Source organism: Microchirus variegatus (assembly GCF_963457635.1).
Source record: "Microchirus variegatus genome assembly, chromosome: 8".
NCBI lineage: Eukaryota > Metazoa > Chordata > Actinopteri > Pleuronectiformes > Soleidae > Microchirus > Microchirus variegatus.
The window spans coordinates 4,833,307-4,835,244 of record NC_139809.1 but is presented as its reverse complement, the minus strand read 5'-3'; the positions used below and the strand labels follow the sequence as shown (position 1 = coordinate 4,835,244).

Here is a 1,938-nt window from a genome sequence, read left to right as displayed (position 1 = left end):
ACAGCAGCAGCAGATGGAACTATTAATGACACACTTCAAACAATCGCCTGCCTCATCATCAATGGTGCAGCGGTGTCCTGACGTTTTAGGCTGCCATTCACAATGTGGACAAACTGCAATCACAACATTTTTGTAGGCCAAGGGAGGAACACGCCCACGACAGTTTCTTCACAGGTCCAACAAAAAGCAGTGGAGAGTGACAGATTATAATGACTCACCTTCACTAACTACCAAAAGCTGGGATTTTCAAGAGCAGGTAAGACGTCTGCTTTATTATCTTATACACACAGGGTATTGACATCTTCATTATTGACCCTTCACATTTAAAGCTACTCATGGATGTAGGATTGTTTTCATCGCTGGCATCTGAAACTTCTTGTTTTGTCATTCTTTCCTTTGTCTGTAAGAGATTCTTTACTACGCAGTGACAGAAATTCTTGTTGTATTCCCAGGAAGGCAACACAGAACACTTTCTAAATGATGGCGGGTAAAACCAACAAAACATCCACACTAAGCAGCTTTGTTAAAACGGGAATATTCACTTCTGTTACAGCTCTTTTTCTTCATGTTGCTATGTTTGTGTAGAACACGGAGCCCCGTGCAATGGGCAGGAAGTCACATACTGCATGAATGGAGGGACCTGCTACAAAATACCTGCTATGAACAGTCTCTCATGCGTGTAAGTTCAATAGATAAATGGCCACAACTAAGGATGAATCTTTATATGAGGAAATGTCTCTTATATCATATCTTACTTCAGGTGTAACGAGGATTACAAAGGCAGCAGATGTGAAGAGTACCAGCTCCCGATCAAGGTCACCAATCCTCAGGAGGCAGGTTTAATTGCTGCTGTGGTCATTATTGCCCTCTTCGTCTTAGCGTTGCTTGGACTTATTATCTTCTACGTACACAGGTAAGAACAGCAATTATTGGCCTTTTTTTTTTTTTAAAACAACATCTAATAATAATAATACTAATATTATTATACGTCAGTATTATTGTTCTTCAGCCAGGACACATTATGTTGAAAGTAATGACCATCACTTGCATCCACACACACAGGATGATGAAAGCCAAGCAGCAGAGCAAGCAGAAAAACCAGCAAGAGTACTGGAAAGTCAAACCACGTGTGTAATCTGAACATATTGGTTTCTCTTTGTGTTGGACGGGATGAGGAAATAATTATATGACGTGACAATGAAAAATGAACGGACGGAAGGAAAAAAAACTGCTGTGCTGACCATAACTTAAGTTGAGACATGTTGAAGGGGCCGATAGCTGATTAATAGTCTCACGCGATTTTTGGATTCCATCCAGTTTTGCTACAGAAAGGCGTAATTCATTAAAACCGCGCTCGCAAACAGGGTGTGAAACGAGTGTGAGTGGGTGGGAATTGGATCACACCCTTGTAACACATTGGGAACTGGTGTTACTCCTGTTTAAATCACATTTCAATCTATGTGCTGCGTCGAGAAAAAGATTTTACAAAGCACAGTTGGACTATGAAAAATATTATAGAACATCTATATTAATAACATTTATATGGATTTTTGAAACTATTGTATTAGTTAACTTATTGTATGTGTTCACTTGTTAATTTTTTGTAATTGTGTAATTAAATCATTTGAGTCTGATCTTTATTTTCATTATTTTTTTTAAATGGTGGGGGCTGCACATACACACATGTACAGTCGAGTTCCTGATTGACAAAGTCATTCCTTAGCTTCTAAACTTAACCAACAACTCATCATTCCTCAGCCTGTAACCTATTCTTAACCTAATCCTGCATCCAACCTTAAGCCTTAACCATAATTGCCTCTTGAAGAAGTCAAGACTGGTCGGAATGACCTCAGTTCATAGAAACGCCGCCACTTGGTGGTTTTAAAAACACACACACACACCAAACTCAGAGATGTAATGTGTGGAGGAGTGTGTATA

General features: G+C 39.3%; 1 protein-coding gene across 1 annotated transcript; it reads left to right on the top strand.

Annotated features, from left to right (window-relative positions):
• Window positions 1-480: 480 nt before the first annotated feature.
• nrg4 (neuregulin 4) lies at window positions 481-1,533 on the top strand (the record flags this gene model as incomplete). The annotated part of the gene is made up of 4 exons (XM_083893706.1): window positions 481-487; window positions 586-679; window positions 761-913; window positions 1,063-1,533. The coding sequence occupies 4 exons, from the start codon at window positions 481-483 to the stop codon at window positions 1,133-1,135; spliced, it is 327 nt and encodes a 108-aa protein (XP_083749832.1). The 3' UTR covers window positions 1,136-1,533.
• Window positions 1,534-1,938: the final 405 nt, after the last annotated feature.